The sequence below is a fragment of the Heteronotia binoei genome, chromosome 5 (assembly GCF_032191835.1).
Source record: "Heteronotia binoei isolate CCM8104 ecotype False Entrance Well chromosome 5, APGP_CSIRO_Hbin_v1, whole genome shotgun sequence".
NCBI classification, from domain to species: domain Eukaryota; kingdom Metazoa; phylum Chordata; class Lepidosauria; order Squamata; family Gekkonidae; genus Heteronotia; species Heteronotia binoei.
Genome location: NC_083227.1, coordinates 7,212,234 through 7,238,627, shown reverse-complemented (window position 1 = coordinate 7,238,627; position 26,394 = coordinate 7,212,234). Strand labels below are relative to the sequence as shown.

General features: G+C 49.7%; 2 protein-coding genes across 2 annotated transcripts in view; one reads left to right on the top strand and one right to left on the bottom strand.

Annotated features, from left to right (window-relative positions):
- The window catches only part of LOC132570928 (zinc finger protein 709-like), a 188,747-nt gene extending 188,065 nt beyond the window's left edge, over positions 1–682 (bottom strand). The window contains exon 1 of the mRNA XM_060237563.1: positions 602–682. Coding sequence (XP_060093546.1) covers positions 602–682 — 81 coding nt within the window. The remainder of the gene's footprint in view (positions 1–601) is intronic.
- Positions 1–26,394, top strand: part of LOC132572129 (zinc finger protein OZF-like) — a 1,123,325-nt gene that overhangs the window by 432,481 nt on the left and 664,450 nt on the right. The window lies entirely within an intron of this gene.

Here is a 26,394-nt window from a genome sequence, read left to right as displayed (position 1 = left end):
GATCTCGAAAGCATCCAAGGAAGCTGACAGCAATAGATTCAGGAGAGGCAAGAGGAAAGAGTTCTCCACACAGGGAGTGATTGAAGGCAAAATTCGCTGCCAGAGGATGTAGTGATGGCCACAGGCTTAGACAACTTTCAAAGGGGGTGACATGGATTCCTGAAGGAAAGGTCTCATAATGATCACGAAACAGCGTGATTAAAGGGAACTTCCATGTTCAGACACAGTCAACCTTTGACTCCTGGGAGGCCGTATCAAGGGAAGACCCCAGAAGGAGTCACTCAACAGTGAGATGATTGATCTGGATGGTCAACCCTTCTCCCTCGTGGAGTATGTAGTTTTTGACCAGCTATTGCAAACCCCCCCCCCCCGCTCCTTGGCACTCCATCCCCTCACAAAGGGACCCTAAGCTGACCCTCCACACACCATTCCATGGGGGAAACGGTCAAGGCTCTCCCCTGTAGCTCAGGGCACCTTACAATAACAAACATCTCCCGTTGGAACCCAAAACACAATAGCAGACTTCATATCTCCCTCCCTCACTCCCTGAAGAGATACCAGGAATTGAAGCCCCCATAAAAGCCCTGGCAAACCAGCAGACCTTGAGGCCCCTCCTGAGGATCTCGGAGGGGGGCTCCACCCCCACCTCTTCCAGGAGCCCCGTCCACAGAGGAAGAGCCATGATGGAAAAGGCCCAGGCCCTGAGAAGTGGCAGACGGGCTGTGTGTGCCAAAACAGCAGCATTTTGGTTCTTGTGAGAAGGCTTCTGAGCCCTTCTATGACTCTGGGGTGCTGGTTCAGCTATCCGAATGTAAAGGGACTGTCCCTTTGATGACCCCCTTCTCCAAACCGTGTGACTCCGGAGCGAGTGAACCATGTCCTCAGAGCTCACTTCCATGAAGTCATGTGGCTTGGAGAAGGAAGGGATTTAGAGGGACAGACCTTCAAGGGCCTTCTCCACCCCCCTTCACTGAGAAAAATGGAGGAAGAGGGCACCTTCTCCTTTAGGTCCCATAGAATGGATCCCCCTGGTCCAATCTTTCGTAAATTTGGAGCGGGAGGGTTGAGAAGACAGAAGCAGAAAGATTTGGTGCCAGTAGCTTAAAAACCAACCCCTCCCCCACAGTGGCAGATAGCCCTGGATCAGTTCTGCATCGTACCCCATGGGGCCCATTGAACTTACTGAGTTCCTGGGTTAGGGAACACAACCTGTTTCTTTCAGCCCAAATTAATCCTACTGCCAGAATGCTTTCAGCTTCAAAGTGGGAAGAACCCCAAAAGCTCACAGCAGACTGAACTACGAAGGGATTAGGGTTGAGAAAAGCCTCTCTAGAACTGCTTCTCAGATAAAAATGTTTGTGAATTAAGGATGCCAACTGGTTACACTATATTAACTCCAGCAGCAGAGGGGCTGTAGATGTCTGTTACCCTCAGATTTTCTATTCCTTCATAGGCTCTGGGAAAGGAACTGTTTTTGCCAGATTTGAAGATGTCAGAGTTAGATTGGCAGATACCCTGAAGTAGCAAGTTTCACAGAGGAGGGGGACCACTAAAAACAGCCTCCCTACTTGGTGAAACCACATTCTCAGCCTTTCAGAACCAACAACACCAGGTCCTTTGAAGGAACTCATCAGAAACAGCTTTAAGAAAGTTTCACCCTTTTATGGATTCTCTGAGGAACACGAGAGCTAGACTTGTGCCTCAGGCTCTTTCCACATGCAGAGCATTGAGAAGATTCCTATCTTGGGTGGACTCTTTGATTCTTGAGGAGAGATTAGCTGATTTTCAGACCGGGAGATCCCATTGCCCATCCTTGTTTTCTTCTCTGGGATCTTTTTTGGATTTTGAACATGGCTAATGCTCTTTCCAGTCTGAGCACTTATAACATTTATTTGTCAGGCAGCTTACAATAACATCTTTATTAATAATTTGGATGAAGGAACAGGGGGAATGCTTATTAAATTTGCCAATGATACTCAATTGGGAGGGGTTGCAAATACAGTAGAAGACAGAAACAGGATACAGGATGACCCTGATAGGCTGGAAAACTGGGCTAAAATCAATAAAATGAATTTTAACATGAATAAATGTAAAGTTCTGCATTTCAGTAGAAGAAATCCCATGCATAGTTATAGGATGGGGGAGACTTGTCTTAGCTGTAGTAAGTGTGAAAAGGATCTAGGGGTCTTAGTGGATCATAGACTGAACATGAGTCAACAGTGTGAGGCGGTGGCTAAAAAGGCAAATGCAATTTTGGGCTTTATCAACAGAAGTATAGTGTCCAGATCACGTGATGTGATGGTATCGCTTTACTCTGCTCTGGTAAGACCTCACCTGGAGTATTGTGTTCAGTTTTGGGCACCACATTTTAAGAAGGATATAGACAAGCTGGAACAGGTCCAGAGGAGGGCAACGAAGATGGTGAAGGGTCTGGAGACCAAGTCCTATGAGGAAAGGTTGAAGGAGCTGGGGATGTTTAGCCTGGAGAGGAGGCAGCTGAGAGGTGATATGATCACCATCTTCAAAGGGCTGTCATCTAGAGGATTGTGTGGAATTGTTTTCTGTGGCCCCAGAAGGTAGGACCAGAACCAATGGGTTGAAATTAAATCAAAAGAGTTTCTGGCTCAACATTAGGAAGAACTTCCTAACCGTTAGAGCAATTCCTCAGTGGAACAGGCTTCCTCGGGAGTTGGTGGGCTCTCCTTCCCTGGAGGTTTTTAAACAGAGGCTAGATGGCCATCTGACAGCAATGAAGATCTTGTGAATTTGGGGTAGGTATTTGTGCGTTTCCTGCATTGTGAAGGGGGTTGGAATAGATGACCCTGGAGGTCCCTTCCAACTCTAGGATTCTATGAACAAACATTCCCCGTTGGAACCCAAAGGATAAGGTTTCTTCTGTAGAGTCAAGCCTTTTAAAGAAGTTGGCACCTTTTCTAGATACACTGCAGTCCAAGCTCTGCTCACGACCCGAGTTCGATTCTAGCAGAAACTGGGTTCAGGTAGCTGACTCAAGCCTTCCATCCTTCTGAGGTCAGTAAAATGAGTACCCAGCTTGCTGGGGATAAAGTGTAGATGACTGGGGAAGGCAATGGCAAACTGCCCTATAAAAAGTCTGTAAAGTAAACATGATCTGAGATCACCCCAGGGGTTGGTAACAACTTGATGCTTGAACCTTTACTTAGATTACAGCCCTTTAAAGCAGCTGGGACTTTTTCAATACTTTTTATGGTCTGTGGTTGTCTTTTAGGTGTGAAATAGGGGGAAAGCTCTTTTTACGGGCTAAGCACTTACATGGGTCCTCCTTGTGTGGGTTCCTTGATGCAGCAGAAGACTACCGCTTTGAATTAATCTCTTTCAGAGCTCCCAACATTAAAATTGCGTCTTCCCTGTGTGGGTTCTCAGTTGCATCGAAGAGTTCTTCTGCAACAGCATCTCTTTCCACAGTCTGAGAATTCAAAAGGTTTCTCCCCTATACGAGCTCATATATGGTTTTGAAAATCATCACACTTTCTGAATCTCTTTTCAACATATTCTCCCCATGAGTGGGATCACTGATTCAGCTGAAGACTGCCACTCTAAATGAATCTTCTCTCACACTCCGAGCACTCAAAAAGTTTCTCCCTTTTGTTTTTTCCAATGCAGTAGTCTGTCCTTGCTTCTTCTGGGGCCTGTCCCATCACCTGCTCCCTCTACCCTCATCGGGCTGCATGGGAGAACAGCTGCCACTGCAGTAAAGGAGGCTGATGGGCCAACAGTTCTTCAGGAAGTTCAGTGTATGTGTGTTGGGGGGGGGGGGAGAGTGGTCTTATTCATGGGGATGATGTCCCTCCACTAGAGCCATTTCCAAATCCAAGTGTGGCGAGCCGTGGACAGACACTGAAGATTCGAAAGGTTATCCCTTGTATCTCTTTCCACACTTTGATCATTCAAAATGTTTCTCCCCTGTGTGGGTTCTCTGATGCCTTTGAAAACTGCCACTCGTACTAAATCTCTTTCCACACTCTAAGCATTCAAAAGGCTTCTCCCCTGTGTGGGTCTTCTGATGACGTTGAAGACTGCCACTCCATATTAATCTCTTTCCACACTCAGAATTTATAAGGCTTCTCCCCTGTGTGGGTCCTCTGATGATATTGAAGATTGCCACTCTGACTGAATCTCTTTCCACACTCTGAGCATTCAAAAGGCTTCTCCCCTGTGTGGGTTCTCTGATGATATTGAAGATTGCCACTCTGACTGAATCTCTTTCCACACTCTGAGCATTCAAAAGGCTTCTCCCCTGTGTGGGTTCTCTGATGCCTTTGAAGACTTTCACTCAGACTGAATCTCTTTCCACACTCTGAGCATTCAAAAGCCTTCTCCCCTGTGTGGGTTCTCTTATGCTTTTGTAGATCACTACTCGTACTAAATCTCTTTCCACACTCCCAGCATTCAAAAGGCTTATCCCCTGTGTGGGTTCTCTGATGCTTTTGAAGATTGCCACTCCGATTGAATCTCTTTCCACACTCTGAGCATTCAAAAGGCTTCTCCCCTGTGTGGGTTCTCTGATGATATTGAAGATTGCCACTCTGACTGAATCTTTTTCCACACTCTGAGCATTCAAAAGGCTTCTCCCCTGTGTGGGTTCTCTGATGATATTGAAGATTGCCACTCTGACTGAATCTCTTTCCACACTCTGAGCATTCAAAAGGCTTCTCTCCTGTGTGGGTTCTCTGATGCCTTTGAAGACTGCCACTCAGACTGAATCTCTTTCCACACTCTGAGCATTCAAAAGCCTTCTCCCCTGTGTGGGTTCTCTTATGCTTTTGTAGATCACTATTTGTACTAAATCTCTTTCCACACTCCCAGCATTCAAAAAGCTTATTTCCTGTGTGGGTTCTCTGATGCTTTTGAAGATTGCCACTCTGATTGAATCTCTTTCCACACTCTGAGCATTCAAAAGGCTTCTCCCCTGTGTGGGTCTTCTGGTGATATTGAAGACTGCCACTCTGGCTGAATCTCTTTCCACACTCCAAGCATTCAAAAGGCTTCTCCCCTGTGTGAGTTCTCTGATGATACTGAAGATTGCCACTCGTACTGAATCTCTTTCCACACTCTGAGCATTCAAAAGGCTTCTCCCCTGTGTGGGTTCTCTGATGCCTTAGAAGATTGCCACTCCACATGAATCTCTTTCCACACTCTGAGCATTCAAAAGGCTTCTCCCCTGTGTGGGTCTCCTGATGATATTGAAGACTGCCACTCTGACTGAATCTCTTTCCACACACTGAGCATTCAAAAGGCTTCTCTCCTGTGTGGGTTCTCTGATGCATTTGAAGATGGCCATTCATACTAAATCTCATTCCACACTCCAAGCATTCAAAAGGCTTCTCCCCTGTGTGGGTTCTCTGATGCTTTTGAAGACTGCCACTCTGACTGAATCTCTTTCCACACACTGAGCACTCAAAAGGTTTCTCCCCTGTGTGGGTTCTCTGATGTTGGATATTACTACTGAGACTGAATTTATGTCTGGTCTCTAAGTATTCAGGTTTTCCCTGTCTCTTTATTCTTTGATGCACAAGAAGCTGTGATCTATTTCTGATATACTTTCTCCACTGAATGGATTTGCTTGCTTTCATTTTCCTGTGCTTTGGAAAATGTACATTCCAGTGTCTTCCGTCATGCTTCTTTGCCATACAACCACCTTTCTTTCTCTTCACTCTGATCTGATTCCTGACATTTTCATTCAAGTCTTCATTTTTAACTCTATCTGGCATTTCCTGATGAAGTTTCTCACCCTCCTCATTGCTCTGATCATCCTTTGCTGGAATAAAGAGAGAGAAACTGTTAGCACTTGGGAAGGCTGGTAAGATCCAAAGGCATCTATGGGACTGCAGGAGGAAAGGACTGATGGCCCTTTGGCTTCATCCAGCTGGACTGATCTTAGCCACCCCTCCACCTTCCCCCAAGAATATCTGGTATTTAAGGATACCTCCCCCACCCGTGAAGAACTTCAGCTGAACTCTTGCCCAGAAGGAGCTTCTGAGTCTCCAGATTATGGCCTCCCTCCCTCCTTACCCACCGGCCTCTATGATTGTACCAGACCAAATGTGGCTCAGAAGGGAATCAGGAATCTCATATGGTTATTTCTGGCCTGTTCTCTTGACATAAGAGTGAAGGTCACTCTGAACCAACTCATTTGGGAAGGAGACATGCTCTTGGGAGCCTTTAGAATAGGGTTTCCCAAACTTTTTCCCGCTGTTGCCCAGTTATTTTTACACTTCTCCTTCATGGCCCACTAAAATTTGGGTGTGGAGACTTTGAGGGTGGAGGTGGGAGACGGGAAATGATGTACAAACAAGCCTAAAACTATTGCAATGTTTTGTTTAGGAAAAGTAGGAGAAAAGTGGGATTTTGCAATGCAATTTTTAAAATTTTTAAAATAAAACATCAAGAAAAAGCACAAGGATCACACAGCAGAAAACTAAAAATATAAAATGCTCTCAGCCTGGGAAAACATGAAATGGCGGGGGGGGGGAGGAGAAAGGGGAGGGAGGGGGAGAGAGAGAGAGAAAGGAAAATATGCAATGGCAGGCTGGGAAAACATGAAACGGCAGGGCATTTCAACCTTCTTCCCCCCCACCCCACTTTATTCGGATTAGCAATGGCAAGGAAGGGAGGGAGACTAACTGACAGAGAGAGAGAGAGGAATGGGATTGGGAAATAAAGCAAATAGGGAAAAAGAAAGACTGACTGACAGACAGACAGACAGAAAAAAAGAAAGGGAGGGAAGGGGTGAGAGTTGGAAACAGATAAAAAAGAAAGAGAAAGGAAGGAAAAGGGAGGGAAGGAGTGAAAGAAAGAAGGGACAAAAGGAAGAAAGAAAGAGAAAAAGAAAAAGAAAATGGAAAGAAACGGGATGGGAGGAACTCACCTTTTAAACTGCTGACTCTTGCGGCACAAGCAGGGCTGAGTCCCCTGACCTCAGCTGGCCAAGGGAAGCCAGGCTTAGTTCCCGCCCCCCCGCCTCCTCCTCCCCCCCTCCCTTCCCCCCCCCGGTCAGTTTCAGGCTGCTTAAGGCGCCCCTCCCCCCCTCCCGGTCGGTGGGGAAACGAGCGCTGAGCTCTCAGCGCAGTGCAAGCTGGCAGCAGGTTGAACGTATGTCTGAAAAGGCCACCACTGCTGCTCTCTCCCCCGCACATCCTGGATGGGAAGGAAGCGTGGGGGAGGGAGCAGCGGTGGCCTTTTCGGATGTTCGTTTAACCTCCTTCCGCGCTGGGTGAGAGTGCAGCTCTGTTTTCCCCGTCGGGGGGAGGGAAGGTGCGCCTTAACCAGCCTGAAACTGAGCTGAGGGGTGAGGGCGGAAGGGAGGAGTCATGAGTGGGGCACAATGCTGCGGGGAGGAGGCGCGGGGGGCAGTGATGGCAGGCCATCAGTGGCCCCGCGACATGGCACTGAGGCCGGTGTGGCCCAGTGCCAGGTCCCAACCATGCTGTTGGGAAACGCCACTCTAGAAGAACCCTGCAATCTAACTTCAAATGCAAGGCTGTTCTCTTATCCTTTTGGCTTCTTTTGCAGAGAGAGAGGGAGACAGAGAGAGAGAAAGCCATCAGTCTTACATGGGGAAGGAAAGAAATTAAAGACTAAAGATTCTTCTGGAAGGTCAGTACCACAGTCCAGATCAAAGCCCGGGATCTGAACCAGTATATGCAGAATGGCATAGAATCCTAGTTCCCCCAAGGGTTACAGGTATTGTGACGTGCTCTGGTGTGATATGTGGGTGTTCACAATTTGAGCCTCACTGCAGTTAACATCATCATTTCTTTCAAGGCCAGATCCCAGAATGCGGTCATTGGTTAATCGTAAGAACCTCTATCCTGTTCTGCAAAGAGGAGGGTGAGGGGATGAGGATGCTCGGGGGTGGCCCGATGCCCCATGGCTCCCTAGACAGACTCGCTGCCTGGCATCCTCCCCCACAGCACCACCCCATGGCTCTGTGCTCCCCCCCCCAAGTTCCGTGCCCCCCCTCCCTGCCGAGACTCCTCCTCTTCCCTCTGTTCCCCACCTCATGTCGATTTCAATGCCAGAACTGGCTGTAGCTCCACGTTCCGGCTATCTAAAGCCCTCCCTCCGTCGATCACTTGATCAGCAGGTAAAACCGCACCACAGGGTCGCGCTCACAATCTGTCAGGACGAGCGTCCTGAAAGGGCGGCCCCACTGCCGCTGACTCCTCCCCTCTCCACTTCCTGAATGGGAGAGGCATTGAAATTGACATGGGGAGGAGGAGGTGGGGGGCAATGTAGGCGTTAGCCTTGAGGGAGGGGGGAGGACAAATTTGCCAACCCCGCCCTACTGGCGCTCTAGGCAACAGCCCAGTTTTCCTAGTGGGGGAGCCGGCCCTGTGGATGCTGCTGACAGTCTCTGGAAAATTCCATCCAGCAGGATCTTTGATTGGGTCATTCATACCACCTGATCCTAGAGAGGCAAAAACTATAATATGGGCATGGATGAGAGGGAAGCCAGGCTAACTTTATGCTCCTGGGATGCTAGTACACCTGGATGTTTCCTTGCTGCACCATGATGAATACATCTCTCTGGAGTACATTAGGCTCCAGTTGCAATACTGATGCTGCAACAAGGAGTGCCGTTTAGGGGCTTCCTATCTTAGACAGAATAGTTGGCTTTTTTGTTTGTTTTACTGTTGCTGAGCTGTAGAAACTGTGCTGTTTTGGGATGTTTTCTTTTCTATACTTTATTTTTAAAATATACTTTATTTTTAAAAGGGGTCTGTTTTACTTGTGTGAAGCCAGTGAATCGGGTGTTGCTCAAGTACAAAGAGAAGTGACCCAGGGGGACCCAGGCTTTGATCCTTCACAGCATCATTTCCAGATCACAGGCAGAGCAAATTTAATTCTATCCAGAGGGAAGGGTGTGTTATGAAGGCTGGAAATAGAGCAAGAAGGATCTGAACCCTCCCAGAGTTCTTCTGAGAGACTCTCACCCACTTTGTCTCAGGTCAACATACCTTCTCTGGCTTGGGGGATGGCCGCAACATTGGCCTCACTCGCCCATCTGCAAGAAGACCCATCTGGACACATGAAGTTTCCTTACATTGAATCAGACCCCTAGTCCTTTGGAGTCAGTATCATCTACTCAGTCCAGCATTGGCTCTCCAGGGTCTTAGGCAGTCTTTCATTTCACCTCCTACCTGATCCTTTTCATTGGAGATGTTGGGGACTGAATCTGGGACCTTTTGCATGCAAAGGAGATGCTCTGCCAGGGAGCTGCAGCCCCGCCCCAAGTGGTGGGAAGGGGGTCAAAATGATGCATTGCTATTCAATACTTGGATTCATTCCACCTCACAATGGCAGCAAGTTGCACCTTTGGCACCTAGAAAAGATCCTTACCCAGAAAGGCCACATTCCCATAGTTCTCCAGCATGACTTCCCTGTACAGAGCTCTTTGTCCTGGATCCAGCAGGGCCCACTCTGCCTCCGTGAAAGAGACGGACACCTCCTCCAAGGAAAAGGGACCCTGGAAGAAAAAGAAGATTCCCTTCTCTTCAGAGATCTCACCCTGGAGGGGAGTCGTCTGGGAAGTTACAGAAAATAAGGCTTGGGATGGGTAAATGCAATAGCATTCAAAGGATCTCTCTCACGGACCCCTTGTAGAAACTGAAGGAGCAAAAGCTCCCCTGAGAAAGGAGGAGGGACCCAGGCTGTGCCCCCCCTGCTCATCTCTCCTACCTGGATTGGAGGTGCAGCAGCTGTTCCCACACCTTGGAAAAGACAATGGCTCAACAGCATCTCTTCACTGCCTGTTCCTGAGACAAGGGAGGGAGGGAGGGAGTTTGCTTGTTTGTTTTCTTGTTCACACACACACTATTCTCAGGGTTGTGAAACCTTCTGCTTTCTACACTCAACTCGTTTTTAAAATACTTTATACTACATTCTGAGAGAGGCAGAAGAGAAGCACCAGGGACCTATGAGGAATTCAAAATACTGCCAATGTATTTCAGACTTCTGTGAGAGTTGGGTTTGCTCTACAAGGAGGGAAACGAGGAATGGAAATGCAATAGCATGAGATAGCACCATCCCATTGGACCAGACATACCTGGAGCAAATCTGGGGACTGGAGGGTCACAGGAATGAGCTTTCAGAGTGTCTCTGGGGCATGCTAAATTGGAGATGTTTTATTTATTGTTACTGTAACGTTTTAATGTTGTAAGCCGCTCTGAGCCTGCCTTGCAGGATATGGCAGGGTATAAATCACAGATTAAATTTAAATTAAATTAAACCAGGTTTTCAGCCTGACACAACCTCAACATGACATCACATCTGTCTCAAGTCCCACCCCAAGACCCTCTCCAGTGCCTACAAGTGCTGCCATCCCTAATCCAACCCCTGCGACCCTCAGCAGCCTCCCAGATGACCCTCCAACCCTAACCCTAAGCTTCAACCACAGGCACAGAAGGAAAATGTCCCCATTATTATTGGCCCCCAAGGAGTGGTTTCAGAGTTCTGCTCCACAAGAAGGTGGAGGTTCCCTTTTGAGGTTTGCCTGCCTTCCCCTCCCCAGGGAATGAGACCTCTTAGGGAAGGAAGGTGAGAGATGAATTTTAAAAATTATGGGATAAATGGTTGTCCAGGAGTTTGTCTGATCTTTTAGAGACATCACAGTGTGTGGATATTGAGTGCCACCAATTAACTCTGTGTTGCCTATAGAAATATGCATTTCCCCCCCCCTCTGACCTGACCTCTCTACCCATCACATTCACAGGCTCCTCAGGCACAAGGAGTCCTTACCACAGGAGAGGGCATCTTGGGCACGCTCCACCGCCTGCACCCTCTGCCCCTGCTCCAAGGAAGCCCCTTCTGCCTCAGGGATTGCAGTTTCCATCTCCAAAGGTGGTCCCCGCATCTGAAACAGCAGCCAGGGAGAGGGGTAAGAGATGGAGTGAAAAAGGACTGGATTCTGCCCCAATCCCAGTCTCTGCACCCTCCTAACAGCAGATTTGTGAGTTATCTACAGGGGTCAGAAATTCTTAGCAAAACAGGCTCTGGACAATTATCTGGCGAGGAAACTTTAAGATAAGGTGAGATATTGTTGCTTGAATTAGACACACCTGGAGGGAATCCCCTCACCTGTTCTGCCTGCCTCTTCTCCTCTGCCTGGCTCAGGAGGAAACCTTCGGCCAGGGCCACCGCCTGGGAACTGGTCTCCGGCCCACATCCTCTGACCCAGCCCTGCATTTCCTGGGGCAGGAGAGTCAGGAACTGCTCCAGGATCACCAGGTCCAGGATCTGCTTCTTGGTGTGCCTCTCCGGCTTCAGCCACTGGCTGCAAAGTCCATGGAGCTGGCTGCAAACCTCTCGGGGCCCTTCGGCCTCATGGTAGCGGAACTGCCGGAAGTGTTGGCCATGCACATCTGAGGTCAGGGTGTTGTTAGCCAAAACCTCTGGCACAGCCCTTTCCCAGAATTCAACACCACTCCCAACTGGGTTGGGATGGGGGTTTTTCATTGCTCCTTTGCCAGTTCCAGGTCCTTCTGGGTCCTGCTCTTCCATCTCCTTCCCCTTCTCTTGGGTCACCTCTGTGTTTGAAAACATGCCTTTATTCACTGGGCTATGAAGAAAGCCTTCTTCCTGAGGGGATGGAGAGAGAAAGACAGTGTGTGCCAAAAGGAGAACACATACACACACACACACAATCTCAACCCCACCAGAACCCCAAAATAAAAAGAAGCAGGGAATATACAAGAAATTCATCCAGAGAATTGCCCAGGCTTGCAATGCTCCCCGCCTCCCTCCCTTCCAAGATCTAAACGCTTCTCCCCCCCATAAGACTTACTTCCAAGGAGACCTCCCGGGATCCGCCTGCTGCAAGGCTTTCCCCTCCTCCTGCAGCTTCTCTGCACCCCTCCCAGCCCTCCTTCGCCCTGCAAATGCAAACCCCTCCCCTTCCCAGGGAAAAGCCCCTCCCTCTCCTTGCTCGGCCTCTCTAGCAAGCAGCTCAGTGCTTTTAACCCTCCCCGTACTGCAGAGGAAGGAGAAAGGTGTCCTGGAGGAGCTTCAGCCGGGCTGCCGTCAGCCACGCCTTGTGCTGCTCAATGGGGCTGCTCGGGAGTAACTTTGGTGCAGGGGGTTCTGCTCCTCCCGGGGTGTCCCGGGCTGCTCAGAGAAAGGAGACTGCAGCTGGGCCCCCCTCCTAAGTCCTCCTGGAATAAAGACCATCAAACTCAATGGGGGGGGGGGAAAGGGGGCGGTTTAGTGATGACGGCACCAGGCTCTTCTTGGAATAGGCCATTTCTGTTGCCCCCCTGGAGAGAAGACCTCTTTGGGTCTCCTGGCCCTTCCTTGCAAGTCCAGGGAAATGCCGAAAGCCGCTGTGGAGTCAGGCAGGCGAGGGGGCACAGCTGGTGGGGGGAGCAGGGGGCTGAAGGGAAAGGACCCCCACCCTGGATTATCCCTGCTGAGGGACCCCAGGCTGGAGCAAGGGGGGTTCTCCTCCCGCAGAGTCTCTGCTGGGCTGGCCAAACTCCCAGTGGGGCCTGGAGATCTCTCCAGATTACAATTCCTCCCCAAACTACAAAGTGCAGATCCTCTGGAAAAGAGGGCTGCCTGGTGGGGGGGGGGGGGGCGGGCTTTCCCTCTAAGGCAGTATGTTTCCTGGAGGACCCTCCCCTCCTTGGAAATTCCCCAGCTCAGATTTAGCCCTTTCAACTCCGCCCATCTTCCAGGAGCTCCGCTCCGCCCTAGTCCCTTCTCCCTCCTGTCCACCACCCACCCACCCTGCAAGGCAGACCAGTCCCAGAGGGAAGGCTGGGCCCAGGGAGAGTCAGGTTCGAATTCAGCCCTTCCTCCAGGCAGTTGGCAAACCTGAACTATTCTCTCCCCCCACCTCCATCTTCTCAGGGCCCTTCACTCCCTCTGCTGCGGTTGCCAACTCCAGGTTGGGGAACACCTGGAGCCTGATGGGGGGGGGGAGGCAGAATTGCGGACTGGATGGGTTCAATTGGGGTTTGATGCCACAGAGTCCCCCCCCCCCTCTGCAGTCGCCCTTTCCGCAGGGGGGCTGATCTCTGTGGTCTCTGGAGAGCAGCATTGTTATTCCAGAAGATCTCCAGGTCCTCCCTGGAAGTTGCAAAGCAAACGGGAGGAACACATAAGGCTGAGACACTGGAGACACCTATGTTCCGTTAATATCATAATCAGTGACACTGAATATTCATGAACATTTGGGAAGTTCCAAAAGCTTAATGCAGAAAAACTAATTTGCTTACTAATCAATCCTCAAAACATATAGACAGTTCAAAGCACTAAGCATGTATTCGCATAGAATCGCATAAACGCTTACAGAAACATAGCAAAGATAAGATTAAACAATGCCAGATGCATGAGTCACCATGAGAGTCCAATTTACTGGGATCTTTCGTCCTTGCTGGAGCCTCATGGTGACTCATGCATCTTGCATTGTTTAATCTTATCTTTGCTATGTTTTTGTTTTTGCGATTCTATGTGAATAGGTGCTTAGTGCTTTGAACTTTCCGAATGTTCATAAATATTGAGTGTTACTGATTATTACTATATTCACGGCACAGGGGTCTCTCCAGCGTCTCCTTCGTGGAACTCAGCAATCCCATCCCAGTTGAGGCACAAATCCCATGGCAGCCCCCCTCCCCAATCCCCACCCCCTCCCCCTCCTTCCCAGGTCTCCTGCAAGGCCCTGCCAGGAGCACAACCCTAGTGGTGCCCAAAAGGAAACCAGCACTAGCAAAAAGAGGGTGAACTGGACTCTTCTCCCCCCAACCCCCGCAAGCTAGGCTGGACTTCCCTTGTTTAATTAAGAGACCTCGGGCATGTTGCTTTTAACAGAAACTCTCTTTGGGAAGTGGTTGGAATGGATTTTATAGTCACCGTTTGCACATTTAATAGAGTGATCCGTTTGCCATGTTCCGTTCAGAGCTTTCGGCAGCCTCTGTCAGACTTTTGAAGTTACTAGCTATAAAGATGCTTGGATCCGTGCACCAAAGCTGACCTGTCTTTTCCCCAGTCTGGGCCTCCTGCATGCAGCCTCTTTTGGAGCACACCTGCTGTGCAGACAAGGGATGGGTCCCAGCGGAGGCTATGCCCAGGGACCAGGTGGCTTGACAGAAAGGGCAGAAGCAGGTAGACAGCCCAGGATGCAGTCACTCTAAAGCATTTTTAGCATGCTGATTAGAAGTATGTGAAGTTTAAACCGACAGTCACTGTTGAATGAGCGGGATAATAGGACACGGCTGTAATCAGGGCAAGGAGGAGACCTACTAGTCCAGCTCTCAGCCATCCTATAGCACTGCAGAAATATCTGGAAAATGTTTTTTAAAATTGTGGGGGGGGGGGCGCAAGCAGGTAGCCTCGCCCATCGCCCCAGATAGCCTGGCCCTGGCTGCACACGGAGGGGGAGAGGGGGATCAAACCCAGTTCTCCCACAGTGCTCTCTTCTTGGGCTCCCTAGATAAAGCTCTTCTTCCTCATCATGCCAGGGACTTGAGGGCTGGAGCTTTCTCCTTCCATGCCTTCTAGCCCCTGCTAGAAATACCCGAATCTTGCCCCACAGTAGCTTCCATTTCAGCAGTACCCCTTGATGTTCTTGTCTTCTTCCCTGCCTTTTCCATACTGACTCTCCAAAATAATAACCTCGCTCCCTGAGCCAGAGAGTGCGTTGTTCGTAGACTGAGTTGTGGACAGAGGCCTCGATCCCCTTAAACTGCCACCCTGTTCAAGGAACCCAAGCCGGGGCAGAGCTTCACAACAAAACAGACCTCAGCAAAATAGAGGTTGATTAAATCCTTAAAGAACAATCTTGATATGAGGCAAAACAATCTCTGTAGTCTAGCAGCATAAAAGAGGAAATCTAACTTTTCTATCTAATACATTGAGACATGGTGTTAGATGGCAGAATCTTAAAAGTCTCACAGCCTCAGAGTGGAGACCTAAGTGTTTCCTAGGTAGCTCTTCATTGCAATGTGACCTTAGCATAGTCCGGGCCTCAGTCCAGCAAAATCATGAAGCTAGCATGGCTTTTCTGTGGTCTCTAGATCTAGGCTATCATCCCATAGGACAGAATGGAGTCCATTTCATCCTATGGGCCCAGGGGATACGAGTCCATTCTGTCCTATGGGCTGATAGGATAGAGTCCATTGTGTCCTACGGACCCACATGACAGAATAGAGTCCACTCCATCATAGGTGCCAACTGTAGCCTAATTTGAAAAGCAAGAGTGAAGAGTATTTGCAGTTGGAAAAGGGGATTGATACATTTTATAGTATAATAATAATATAATAATAATAATAATAAAATTTTATTTATACCCCGCCCTCCCCACCGAGGCAGGCTCAGGGCGGCTTACAAAGTGTGGCAAAAGCCATATTAAACAATAAAACAATTGTACATTTCGGTGCCATTTAAAATTTACCATTAAATTTACATAATAAAAATCTAAAATCAATCTAAAATAATCTTATCTTATTGCTAACTCGGTTGTTGATGTTATTGATGGCATGATGTTCATTTCAGGTTTCATCTTGGAAGGCTAGCCGGAAGAGGGCGGTTTTGCACGCCCCACGGAATTGGCTAATGTCCCGTAGGGCCCGCACCTCTTCCGGCAGCTGGTTCCACCACTGGGGTGCTTTTACAGAGAAGGCCTGTTCTCTGGTTATTTTTAGTTTGGCCTCCTTTGGCCCAGGTACTTCCAGAAGATTTTGTGAGCTGGATCGCAGTGCTCTCTGGGGAACGTATGGAGAGAGGCGGTCCCTAAGGTAAACAGGTCCTCGGCCATATAGGGCTTTAAAGGTAATAACCAGCACCTTGTAACGAACTCGGTAAATAACTGGCAGCCAATGCAGCTCCCGCAGCCCAGCCCGCACATGTTCCCACCGAGGTAGGCCCAATAGCAGTCTGGCTGCTGCATTCTGCACTAGCTGCAGCTTCCGGGTTCGGCACAGGGGCAGCCCCATGTAGAGGGCATTACAGTAGTCTAGCCTCGAGGTGACCGTTGCATGGATCACTGTTGCCAGGTCATTGCGCTCCAGGAAGGGAGCCAACTGCCTCGCCCGCCTAAGATGGAAAAAGGCGGATTTGGCAGTGGCTGCTATCTGGGCCTCCATTGTCAAGGAAGACTCCAGTAGCACTCCCAAGCTCCTGACCCTGCGCACTGGTATCAGTGATGCACCGTCAAAAGCTGGAAGGGAGATCCCTCCCTCCGGACCACCACGCCCTAGACAAAGGACCTCTGTCTTCGCTGGATTCAGTTTCAGCCCACTCGACCTGATCCAGTCTGCCACGGCCTGCAGCGCTCGGTCCAGGTTTATAGGAACATCCCGGCCGTCCATCAATAGATAGAGCTGGGTGTCATCCGCGTATTGGTGACAACCCAGCCCATATCTCCGGGCAATCTGGGCAAGGGGGCGCATGTAGATGTTAAATAACATCGGGGAGAGAACTGCTCCCTGAGGCACCCCACAGTTGAGTGAGTGTCTCTGGGACAGCTCCCCCCCAATTGCCACCCTTTGTCCCCGACCCTCCAGGAAAGAGGAAAGCCATTGCAAGGCTAGCCCCTGAATCCCTGCGTCGGCGAGGCGGCGGGCCAGCAGCCGGTGGTCGACCATATCAAACGCAGCCGAAAGGTCTAACTACAGCAATACTGCCGTACCGCCTCGGCCCAGGTGTCGCCGGAGATCATCCATGAGGGCGACCAGAACCGTCTCTGTCCCATGGCCCGGACGGAAGCTGGACTGGAATGGATCCAAAGTGGAAGCGTCATCCAGGAAGCTCTGTAACTGCAACGCCACAGCTCTCTCTATAACCTTGCCCAAAAAGGGCAAGTTTGAGACTGGCCGGTAATGAGCCAATTCGGCCGGGTCTGATGTAGCTTTTTTCAAGAGGGGGCGGACCACTGCCTCTTTCAGAGGGGTTGGAAAAGAACCCTCCGAAAGAGATCTATTTATGATGTCCTGTATAGGACATCTCAGCTTCTCCTGGCAAGCTTTAATTAGCCAGGAGGGGCACGGGTCCAGATCACAAGTTGTTGGGCGTGCAGTAGAGAGGATCCTGTCAACCTCCTCTAGGTCGAGCGGGTCGAAACGGTCCAGGATCAAACCAGAAGACAGGCACGGAGCCTCAAGTTCACATACTGTATCTAATATGGCGGGGCAGTCACGACGGAGCAACTGGACTTTGTCTGCAAAAAATTTCGCGAATGCCTCACAGCCTATCTCTAATTCCTTAACATCCGTCTGTTTATCTGCTGCTGTTGAACTGGCCCCTCCGTGCTGCGAATAAAGATTCCTTTTGTGTCAGGTGATGAGAAGTAGGTGCTGCTGTTTGCCTCATAAACATCTCTCACAGTTTTCGGTTTGGTTCACAGATGATTGCTGTGGACGGTCAAACCTTCTCCCTCATGGAGTATGTAGCTTTTCACCAGCTCCTGCAACCCCCCACTCCTTGGCACTGTTTGTTTGGGGGAGGGGGGAACGGACTGTCCTGAGCTTCTTGCAAGGGGCCCTGAGGAGAGGCTGTGGAGATCAGGAAGCCCCCAGGAGAACCTGTCAGCAGGGAACTGTCTCCCTCAAGAGATCCGTGGCCGTCTGGTTGGACTCTCACCTGACGGGGCTGGCAGTGGGCGAGAGGGAGCAGAAAGGAAGCTGACAGCAATAGATTCAGGATGGGCAGGATGAAATAGTTCTGTACACAGTGAGTGATTAAAATGTGAAATTTGCTGCCAAAAGATGTAGTGATGGCCACAGGCACAGACAGCTTTCAAAGGGGATTACATAGATTCATGGAGGAGAGGTCTCATAATGGCTACTAGACAGTGTGATTAAAGGGAACTTCCATGTTCAGACACGGTCAACCTTTGAATCCAGGGAGGCCATATCAAGCGAAGACCCCAGAAGGAGTCACTCAAGTGAGATGATAGCTGTGGGTGGTCAACCCTTCTCCCTCGTAGAGTATGTAGTTTCTGACTGGCTATTGCAACTCGCCCGCCCCTTGGCACTCCATCCCCTAATAAAAGGACCCTAAGCTGACCCTCCACACACCATTCCATGGGGGAAATGGTCAAGCCTCTCCCTTGCAGTTCAAGTAGGGTGGCCATAATAGCTGGAGGCTAGCCAGGGACACCTTGAGGGGGGAATGATGTGAGTGCGTGCGCACTTTGTGCGTGCGCCGTCGGAAACAGGAAGTGACATCACTTCCTGTGACATCATTTCCCCGCGCCACCTGCAAGAAGCAGGAAGTGACATCACTTCCTGTGACATCATTTCCCCCAAATGACATCATTTCCCTCTGCCGGCTGTTTCTGATAGCCCTGCGCCCCCTCTTTCATTTGATATGTGTCCTGTGCGGGTGCCACCCTCCTGCCGGGAGATGCCGCAAAATGAGCCCCCTTGAGGCTTATGGCAGCAGGGCTCGGGGGAAGCGAGCTAGACTGCTGTTCTTTTGAGGGGTTATAGAGTGTTTCGAGCCCGCCCCTGTGGCATCGGTCCCATCGTTGTGGGACCCAGGGGGCCGGCGCAGCGGCCTGCCGAAGCAGCCTGTCACTAATAACACAGGTCGAGATGCAGGACAGGAACCCGGAAGTGACCGACAGGCTGCTTCAGCCGGCCGCTGCGCCGGCCCCCTGGGTCCCACAACGATGGGGCCGATGCCACAGGGACGGGCTCGAAACACTCTATAACCCCTCAAAAGAATAGCAGTTTAGCTCGCTTCCCCCGAGCCCTGCCGCCATAAGCCTCAAGGGGGCTCATTTTGCGGCATCTCCCGGCAGGAGGGTGGCACCCGCACGGGACACATATCAAATGAAAGAGGGGGCGCAGGGCTATCAGAAACAGCCGGCGGAGGGAGTCGGGAGCCCACCCCACTGGGAGGGAAGGAAGGAAGGAAGGAAGGAAGGAAGGAAGGAAGGAAGGAAAGGAAGGAAGGAAGGAAGGAAGGAAGGAAGGAAGGAAGGAAGGAAGGAAGGAAGGAAAATGGAAGGGAGGGAGGGAAGAGGGAGGAAGGAGGGAAGGAAGGAGGGAAGGAAGGAAGAAAGGAAGGAAGGAGGGACGGAGAGAAGGAAGGAAGGAGGGAGGAAGGAAGGAGGGAGGGAAGGAGGGAAGGAAGGAGGGAGGGAGAGAGGGAGGAGGGAAGGAGGGAGGGAAGGAGGTAAGGAAGGAGGGAGGGAGGGAAAGAGGGAAGGAAGGAAGGAAGGAAAGAGGGAGGGAGGAAGGAGGGAGGGAAGGAAGGAGGGAGGAAGGAAGGAAGAAAGGAAGGAGGGAGGGAGGAAGGAGGTAGGGTGGGAGGGAAGGAGGGAGGGAAGGAGGGAGGAAGGAAGAAAGGAAGGAGGGAGGAAGGAAGGAGGGAGGGAAGGAGGGAGGGAGGGAAGGAAGGAAGAAAGGAAGGAGGGAAGGAGGGAGGAAGGAAGAAAGGAAGGAGGGAGGGAGGGAAGGAAGGCCGCCCCCTCCCGCCAGCCACCCTTCCCCGCTTTTGGCTCCCTCCCTCCCTGCCTGCTTACCTTCTTCCAGGGCGGGTGGCGGCCTCCCCTCCGGGTGGGCGGGCTGGTCGGCGCCGGCCTCCGCTGGTCGGTGCTGGTCGCTGGAGGCCCTCCAGAGTCTCTGGAGGGCCTCCAGCGACCAGCGCCGGCCTCTCCGCGGCCTCCGCTGGTCGGCGCTGGTCGCTGGAGGCCCTCCGGAGTCTCTGGAGGGCCTCCAGCGACCAGCGCCGGCTTCTCCGCCGCCTCCCCGGCCTCCGCCACCGCCGCCGGGCCCCGCGGGCGGGGAAGGCGGCGAGTGAGGAAGGGAGCGTCCCCGCGCATGCACAGAGCCTGCCACAATCGCCCTGCGCACGCGCAGGGACGCTCCCTCCCTCACTTGTCGCCTTCCCCGCCCGTGCGCGCGGCCCACCGGCTCTCTGGCTGGCTAAACCGGGACCTCTAATGGTCCCGGTATAGCCAGCCCGGGAGCCGGGAATTGGGGGCCAGAACCGGGACTTTCCCGGGAGACCGGGACGGTCTGGCCACCCTAGATGGGGAAGACTTGTCTTACCAGTAGAATGTGCGAAAAGGATCTAGGGGTCTTAGTGGATCATATGCTGAACATGAGTCAACAGTGTGATGCAGTGGCTAAAAAGGCAAATGCAATGTTGGGCTGTATCAACAGAGGTATAGTGTCCAGATCACGTGAAGTGATGGTATCGCTTTACTCTGCTCTGGTAAGACCTCACCTGGAGTATTGTTTTCAGTTTTGAGCACCATATTTTAAGAAGGATAGAAACAAGCTGGATCGTGTTCATAGGAGGGCGATGGAGATGGTGAGGGGTCTGGAGACCAAGTCCTATAAGGAAAGGTTGAAGGAGCTGGGCATATTTAGCTTGGAGAGGAGCCGGCTGAGAGGCGATATGATCACCATCTTCAAGTACTACAAGGACTGTCATAAAGAGCATGGGACCCAGTACCGAGCCCTGTGGCACCCCACTGCTTACCGTCCTCCACTGCGAAGACTGCCCATTTATACTCACTCTCTGCTTCCTATTACTCAGCCAGTTTTTGATCCACAAGAGGACCTGTCCTTTTACTCCATGACTCTCAAGCTTTCTAAGGAGCCTTTGATGAAGAACTTTATCAAAAGCTTTCTGGAAGTCAAGGTAAACAACAGCTATCGGGTCTCCTTTGTCCACATGTTTGTTCACCCCGTCAAAGAAATGTAACAGGTTAGTGAGGCAAGATCTTCCCTTGCAGAACCCATGCTGAGTCTTCTTCAATAACCCGTGTTCATCAATGTGCCTACTCATTCTGTCCTTGATAATGGTTTCTACCAACTTTCCCGGCCTTCAGTCAGCCGAAGTTAAAGCTGCCTTCCAGGCAAAACTCCAGACTAGAACTGAGGATCCCAATTGCCCCACAGACCCTTCTCCAGAAGCCCTCTGGGAACACCTAAAAACTACCATCCTGTCGATCTCCGAAGAAGTCCTCGGGTTCTCCACAAGGAAGAACAAGGACTGGTTTGATGAGAACAATCAAGAGATCCAAGAATTACTGGCGAAAAAGAGATCTGCCTACCAAGCACATCTTGCTCAGCCCTCCTGTCCCGGGAAAAAAGCAACCTTTCGAGCTGCATGTAGCAACCTCCAGCGCAAGCTCCGAGACATTCAGAACGAGTGGTGGACCAAGCTTGCAGAGAGAACCCAGCTGTGTGCAGACACTGGTGATTTAAGAGGGTTCTACGAAGCCCTGAAGGCAGTATATGGCCCATCATATCAGGCTCAGAGTCCCTTGCGTAGTGCAGATGGCCAAGTGCTCCTCACAGACAAGGCATCCATACTGAACCGGTGGTCAGAGTATTTTCAGGTTCTCTTCAGTGCCAACCGCGTAGTTCAAGATTCAGCAATCCACCTCACCCCACTTCAACCAGTGAAAACAGAGTTGGATGAGATCCCCACCCTAGAAGAGACTGTTAAAGCCATCAAGCAACTGAAAAGTGGCAAGGCAGCGGGAGTTGATGGAATCCCACCAGAGATCTGGAAGCATGGGGGCACAATACTACATAGCACATTTCACAAAGTACTTGTCATCTGCTGGGAACAAGGCAAACTACCACAGAACATTCGCAATGCAATCATCATCACTCTACACAAGAACAAAGGGGATAAGTCAGACTGCTCCAACTACTGGGGGATAACCCTGCTTTCAGTCGCAGGCAAAATCCTTGCCAGAATACTCCTGAATAGACTGGTGCCCACCATTGCAGAAGAACTCCTCCCAGAGAGCCAGTGTGGCTTCAGAGCTAACAGGAGCACCACCGACATGGTATTTGTTCTCAGGCAGCTCCAAGAGAAATGCGGGGAACAGAACAAGGGTCTATATGTGACTTTTGTCGACCTTACCAAAGCTTTCAATACCGTTAGCAGGAAAGGCCTGTGGCAAATCTTGGAATGTTTAGGATGTCCCCCAAGGTTCCTCAGCATGATCATCCAGCTACATGAAGACCAGCGAGGCCAAGTCAGACACTGCAACGATCTCTCAGAGCCCTTCCCAATAGGCACAGGTCTAAAGCAAGGCTGTGTTCTCGCGCCAACTCTCTTTACGATCTTCTTTAGCATGATGCTTCAAAGAGCCGCAGTAGATCTAGATGATGACGATGGTGTCTACTTCAGCTATCGCACCGATGGCAGCCTGTTCAACCTGAGGCGACTAAAGGTCCACTCCAAGACAATGGAAAAACTTATCCGAGAGCTACTGTTTGCTGATGATGCTGCACTCGTCTCCCACTCGGTATCAGCTCTGCAGCATATGACGTCCTGCTTTGCAGAGGCTGCCAAGCTATTCGGCCTAGAAGTTAGTCTGAAGAAGACAGAAGTTCTCCACCAGCCTGCACCCCAGGAAGATTATCACCCTCCCTGCATCACTGTGGGTGAATCAGTTTTGAAGACAGTCCAGCAGTTCAGCTACCTGGGGTGCATCATCTCCTCAGACGCCAAGATCGAAAAGGAGATTGACAACAGGCTGGCAAAGGCAAACCGTGCATTTGGCCGACTGCACAAAAGAGTGTGGAGCAACAAGCATCTGAAAAAAGGCACAAAATCAATGTTTATAAAGCGGTTGTGATGACAACCCTTATCTACGGCTCCGAATCGTGGGTTTTATACCGTCATCACCTGCGACTCCTTGAGCGCTTTCATCAGCGCTGCCTTCGCACCATCATCAACATCCACTGGAGTGACTTTGTGACCAACACTGAAGTCCTCAAGCGGGCGGAGGTTATAAGCATCGAGGCACTGCTGTTGAAGACGCAGCTGCGCTGGGCAGGGCATATTTCCAGGATGGAAAACCACCGCCTTCCCAAGATTGCCCTGTATGGCGAACTTTCCACCAGCCATCGAAATAGAGGGGCACCAAAGAAGAGATACAAGGACTTTTTGAAGAAATACCTTGGTACCTGTTGCATCAACCATCACCAGTGGTCTGACCTAGCCTCAGATCGCAAAGCATGGAGGCACACCATCCACCAGGCTGTCTCTTCCTTTGAGAACGCACGCATAGCTGGTCTTGAGGACAAAAGGAGATTGAGGAAGAATCACACTGCTACAGCACCAACCCCAAATCAGACTTTTCCCTGCAGCCACTGTGGCCGGACCTGCCTGTCCCGCATTGGTCTTTTCAGCCACCAGGGAGCGTGCAGCAGACGTGGACTACTGCACCTTTCTTAAATCTTCGTTCGCAAAGTCAAGCCGAGAGAAATGATCTGACATCACCCCAGGGGTTGGTAAGAACTTGATGCTTGAACCTTTACTTAGATTACAGCCCTTTAAAGCAGCTGGGACCTTTTCAATACTTTTTATGGTCTCTGCTTGTCTTTTAAATGTGAAATAGGGGGAAAGCTCTTTTTACGGGCTAAGCACTTACATGGACCCTCCTCGTGTGGGTTTCTTGATGCAGCTTGGACTGAATCTCTTTCAGAGCTCCAAGCATTAAAATTGTGTCTTCCCTGTGTGGGTTCTCAGTTGCCATCGACGAGTGCTTCTGCAACAGCATCTCTTTCCACAGTCTGAGAATTCGAAAGGTTTCTCCCCTATACGAGCTCATATGTGCTTTTGAAAATTGTTGCACTTTCTGAATCTCTTTTCAACATTTCCTCCCCATGCGTGGGATCATTGATTCAGCTGAAGAGTGCCACTTTAAATGAATCTTCTCTCACACTCTGAGCACTCAAAAGGTTTCTCCCCGGGGGGGCGGAGCGTCGCTGGTGCATGGCAGACGCGTTTTGAAGAGGCTCCTGAGCTTTCCCCCTTATGTCTAATAATTAACGACATCAGACTTTACAGTTGAAGTCCTCCTGATGGGACAGCAAACAAAAAACAGAAAGAGATCATCTTCCAATGGTGGAAAATCGGTTGCTGACTTCTTTAAAGCAGATAACTCTGAAAAGGTTAGTCTCCCCCGTACTAGAGCGGTTTCAAACATGGCCGCTAGCAATCCTCCCTCCCCGGGATCGAGCCAGGAAGAAGAAGAAGCGCCTCTATGTAAGAGGGACCTAGATGGCCTGAAGGCTGATATCCATCGTTTCTTCACAGAATCGATGGAAAATTTTCTTAAACCTATACAGTCCCGTGTGCAGGAACTCTCGGAGGAGCTGTCAGTAACAGCCAAACTGGCTGAGCAATCAGCGGAGGCCACCATGGGGCTCAAAGAGGACATTAAAGCTATGAAAAAATATGAGTCCTTGCTGGAAAACAGAATCGCACTGCTGGAAAACCGTTATAGAGCAGCTAACCTCAAATTTCGAGGCATAGAGGAGGGGGAGGAAAAAGGCACAGATCTACCCATATTCATAAATAAATGGCTGACAAAGGCCTTAAAAATGGAGGAGGGGTCTTCCATCGCAATAGCAAAGGCGCATAGACTTGGCGTAATGGCGGCTGCAAAACGCGGGAGACCACAAGACATCTTAGTGAGTTTTGTTTTCCCAAAAACAAGAGACATGATTCTGAGAGAGGTGAGGCTGAATGGGGCACTTCTCTTTAAAGGAAAAAAAGTGCTGGCTCTACTTGATTTACCCCCTGAAGCCCTGATGAAGCGAAGGAGACTCAAGCCCTTTGTTGCAAAGCTGCACTCGGCAAATGTGTGTTTCAGATGGAGTCCGTCATCGGACATTTTAGTTTTCAAAAACGGCGCGATGCACAAAGCTTACAATGTTGAAACTGGGAAAGAACTGATGAACTCCTTAGCACTAAAACTGTCTCCTGCTGAAGAAGAAGCCCTATCAAATGAGGAAGACTCTGGAGAAAATGCATCAAACGAAATATAACTGACTTAAATTGTACTTTTGTTATAAAATATCATCAGCAGTCTTTATTTGTTTTTGGCGCCATTTCCGTTAATGTTTGATTTAGGAGGGACAGTACTTTGGTGCCCTTTGAAACAGCGCGCTCTGCGGCTCGGCACTCTTTTTTTTGAATATTTAGTTATATGGTGCCTAATCGGTATATTAGTATAATAGTGGCAGGAGTGCCTGTGATATGTTTGGGCATAAGTAAGAAAGATGTAATATTCCTGACTGGAGTAAATGTAGTGGAGTGCTAGGAAGGAGTTTTTTATGTATGGTATTTTTTGATTGGCTGACTGTTTTGGGTCTGAAGTCTGTTTAATTAAAATAGTATTTTGTGAGTGATGTTTTGTGAGAGATGTGTGTGTGGGTGAATTGGTAACTGAGGCTGTTAGGGGGGCGGAAGTGAGAAGGTGTGACTGGCAGGATGGTGTTTATATGTGGTTTAAGGTGAGGGAGGGAGTGTAGGAAGAAAATGCGTGTACTGAATGAAATGAATATGTGTGTAGTTGAGTGAGTGAGGGAATTGTTTATGTTAAAATAACTAATGAAATATCTGGGGTGGAATGCTATTAATGAATTGCTCTTTATATCTAGACACTGAGAGGGAAATCTGCTAAGCATATACTGGGTGGAGTTTGATTGGATGACTGTGGTTATGTGTGGCTGGTTTGTATCCTGATGATTGCACTCTATAAAATATTATTTTTAAAGTTTTAACTTTCTACTCTGTATGCTCAGCACCTTTAGAAGCTCCTGGAAGATCTGAGCCACTGTTATTTCTTGGAAGAGAACCTTGAACACTGTTGGATATTGTTTGCTGTTCATAATCTGACCACAATGTCAAAGAAGTTTGGATATGTATTTTTCTTTTCTTTCTCTTTTCATGGGGGGGGGGGGGGGTGACGGAGCATTAATACTTAGATTGTGTGCTTAAATAGCTATACTTATTGCTCCCCAGTTGGAGTTAAGCAGTTTCACGTTAAGGGAGTACCTTGCATACTTCTCCCTTGTTCTCCTAACATTGGGGGTTGGAGAAACTATTCCTCTGAAGTGGGGGAGTTGTGTTTTTTGTTATATATTTAACTGTTGGGTGAAGCCCTTTTATTTGGGTGCATTACCTGGTTCTTTTAATATTTAGGTATTGGGTGCTTTTGAACCCAGAATAGAGGGTGAGAGTGTATTTGGACTCATTACTTATTTAACCTCTTTGAAACCCTCTCTATTTATGTTGGGGGGGGGGGGGGTTAGGGAAAATTTGGAATATTTTTGTGTTTCCCTTTCTGTATTAACTGTTTGTTAAGAGTTGGGCTTTTTGACCCAGGTTAGTTTTGTATTGTTAGATGGCTAGTCACATCAAAATAGCCTCGTGGAATTGTAGGGGGTTTAAAAATCCTATAAAACGTAAACACATATCTAATTATTTGGAAAAGAAAAAACTCAATATTGTATGTTTACAGGAAACTCACGTCAAGGAGAAAAAGATCCATATCCTTAAATCGCGGTGGTTTGTCCAATCCTTCCAGGCTCCAGGTACCTCGAAAGCGAGAGGGGTAGCTATACTAATTTCAAAACACACTCC